The following is a 3220-nucleotide window of genomic DNA, read 5'->3' on the forward strand; positions in this document are numbered from 1 at the left end:
TGCACAATTAATTAGGGATAACAGTTTTCTTATACAAATATTATAAAATGTTAATATTTTTCCTACGAATAACCGATTCTAACACCTAAAGTTTAAATTCAAAGACCATTTTATATTTTAAAAGAATTTTATCCGTATTTTTCCAATTTAAATAAATTTTAATGACAATTTTTTTGTTTTTCAAAAACATTAGAATTTTTAGACCGCTACAATTATTTATTAATCTATTGTTAATACTAATAAATAAATAAATATAAAACTAAAACAAGAGGTAGTTAAACAAACTATCATCATAATTATAATAGGTGAACTCTAAATATTTATTCCAAATGGTAAAAACTTCCTACAATCTTGAATCAATACTTTGACACATTATTGAAACTTTATTTAAATGACTTTATTAAAACTTTGTTACATTAAATATAGTGAATAATCCGTTTCCTATTAAACATAAGCACGAGTCTTCAACCTAGGGGTAACCGAAGTTGACAAAGGCACTGCCTTTTGTAAAGTAATTCCAAAGGCTTCATCCATGTTGAGCTCTACACCATTTGGTAATTTCCAGTCAAAAGAATGTATCAGTGTCCCCAAAATGAATTCAATCACCACAATAGCCATCTTATACCCAACACAAATCCTCCTTCCAGCTCCAAAAGGAATCAACTCAAAATCAACTCCACTTGGATCAATTCTTGCACTTAAAAACCTCTCTGGATTGAACTCTAATGGATTATCCCATATATTTGGGTCTCTTCCTATGGCCCATATGTTAACATTCAACCTTGTATCTTTGGGAATGTAGTAACCATTTACTTGGCATGCTTTACTTGATACCCTTGGAACACTAAGTGGTGTTGAAGGATGCAAACGATATGTCTCTTTGCATATTGCTTCAAGGTATGGTAATTTTTGTAAGTCAGATTCAACAACCATTCTTTCTTTTCCTACCACTTCATCTATCTCTTTTTGTGCCTTTATTAAGATGTTTGGGTTTTTCAGCATTTCAGCAAGTGCCCATTCTATGATGCTTGCTGATGTATCTGTCCCTGCAGTGAACAAATTCTGGATATATACCAAAAGTTACATTTTGTTTTACTACAATAAAATCAATGTTTGACCGAAAGACATATATTTCAAGTCAAAACAAAACCATATATAATATTATATCCTGTCCCTATAAATAGATGCCGTTGGGAGAAAATCAAGACAGTTTAGTTTCTCAATTTGTATGTTTCTCATGCTGAAACATTAATTGTATACCGACATGGTTTTGAAAAAGTTGACAATATGATTTTTTTTCCAAACAATTAAATATGTAAGTTTGACTCTTATAATTTTCATTTAAAAATAATCTAACACTAATAATAGTCAAAGTTCTTTAAGTTATCTAGCATATCTAATAATAGTCAAGGTCTACTTAAAATTTTAAGGGGTATATCAGGAACGGTTCAAGATTATTGAGTTCTACAACACATATAGTTCTAAATTTTAAGGTGGTCCAATTATTTTTTCTTATTAAACAAAAAAAGTATTATAATAAAAATTTAATATATAAAAATGTTATTATAAAAATCCAATGCATAAAAAAAATTAATTAAAAGACAAATCGATTATAAATAAACTTTTTAATATATAATTATATTTTTTATACGTCATTTTTAATTATTATAATTATATATTTTTTTAAATTAGATCGAGATCTCGGAATTCATTCAGTCGGTCCTACTTAAATTAATCATTTAATCATAGACTTTAATAAATTTACCATGAGACATATTCATGAAAATTCTTAAGGTATCTTAAGACATGGATCGAGATACCGGTTATCTCTTTTATATAACCGAATAATTTTTATATTTCTATGCGATGTGAGACTTCACCTATTTATAATTATATTCTAATAAAAAAAATCTTATATAGAAACATTTAGAATACATTTATATAAAAATATATGACGAGTAAAAGTAAAAATGGAAGGTAGGAAAAAGATAGATACCAGTAAAACAGCCTTGATGTTGGACAAACTCAATCTGTCAGCAGAATTATCATCACCATTTTCCATCAAAACATCCAAAATATCTGGCTTCTCTTTACGTTGATGAGCAGACTTGACATGATCTTGAATCACCTCATTCAAAAACACATCAAACCTCTTATGCAAACGTTTCATCTTACCCACCAAACCTTCCAAGTCCATCCAACCAATAAAAGGAACAAAATCACCAATGTTGACTCCAGATATTATCATGAATTCCACAACCATTTCCTTAAACTCCTTTGACTCTTGTCTTTTATTTTCAAATATAGGTTTGCTTAGTACAACTTGACTCACCATATTTACTATTGCATAACTCAACAAATCACCAATCTCTATTACTTGACCTTTTTTCCCAAACTCATAAATTGATTTCACCATTTGTTTAACTTCATTTTCTCTCACATGACTCCAACTTTGAAGGGCTGTTCCACCAAGCATGTGTGAGGTTGTTAATTTCCTAAGGAGTTTCCATTTAGGCCCATATTGGGCAAAAACAAGGTCTTGTGAGTCATAGCCTAAATAAGTAGCACCCATGATATTGGGTCTGTTTAGGAAATTATGGTCTAGGGTTTTGAGAAATGCTCTAGCTGCATCTGGAGTTGAAGCAACCAAAGTGTCACAAGTACCCATTTTTAGGTACATGATGGGTCCATATTTCTTGGACATGTTTGTGAGTGTGACATGAGGCATGGTTCCCAATTGTGGCAAAACACCTAGAATTGGCCATCCTCTTGGGCCTGGAGGGAGTCTTTTATAAGTGTTTTTGAGAATTAAGCTTATGGAGAAATGTGAAATGATGAAGATAAAAAATGCAATAGCAATTTCTCTAACAAGAAACGCATCAAAAGTCATGTTGTGATGTTTAAATGAAGATTGCTATATGATTATTCTTATTTATATACATACAAAGAGGGTGACGGGTGATGGGTACGTAACATTTGGATTTAAGGGGCAACAGTGTTAGGTGCATGGGTTAGTAACACGTGCATGACTTGTTGGATTGAATGAAAGGTATTAGAGGCTCTTTCATTTCTAGACGTAATAATTTTCAATTGATAAGTGACGTCTACTTCGTTTTGCTAAACAAGCATGGTTATTTGTTTTAACCCATCTCATGCAAATAAGTTACGTATAACAATTAAAAAAAAAGACATGTGTGCCCTATTATTATTATCATAATCC

At 30.7% G+C, this 3220-nt stretch overlaps 1 protein-coding gene across 1 annotated transcript; it reads right to left on the reverse strand.

Moving 5' to 3' along the window:
- Nucleotides 1-272: 272 nt before the first annotated feature.
- Nucleotides 273-2912, reverse strand: LOC131656824 (flavonoid 3',5'-hydroxylase 1-like). Its single transcript, XM_058926422.1, has 2 exons — nucleotides 1997-2912; nucleotides 273-1062 (listed from the first exon to the last, which is right to left on the reverse strand). The coding sequence occupies exons 1-2, from the start codon at nucleotides 2888-2890 to the stop codon at nucleotides 445-447; spliced, it is 1512 nt and encodes a 503-aa protein (XP_058782405.1). The 5' UTR covers nucleotides 2891-2912; the 3' UTR covers nucleotides 273-444.
- Between the last annotated feature and the right edge of the window lie 308 nt (nucleotides 2913-3220).

This window comes from Vicia villosa, linkage group LG3, assembly GCF_029867415.1.
Source record: "Vicia villosa cultivar HV-30 ecotype Madison, WI linkage group LG3, Vvil1.0, whole genome shotgun sequence".
Taxonomy (NCBI): domain Eukaryota; kingdom Viridiplantae; phylum Streptophyta; class Magnoliopsida; order Fabales; family Fabaceae; genus Vicia; species Vicia villosa.

Coding starts and splice junctions, on each gene's coding strand:
- LOC131656824 (XM_058926422.1), bottom strand. CDS start 2,890: ATGACTTTTGATGCGTTTCTTGTTAGAGAAATTGCTATTGCATTTTTT. Junction 1,063..1,996: donor ACATCAAGGCTGTTTTACTG/GTATCTATCTTT, acceptor GTATATATCCAG/AATTTGTTCACTGCAGGGAC.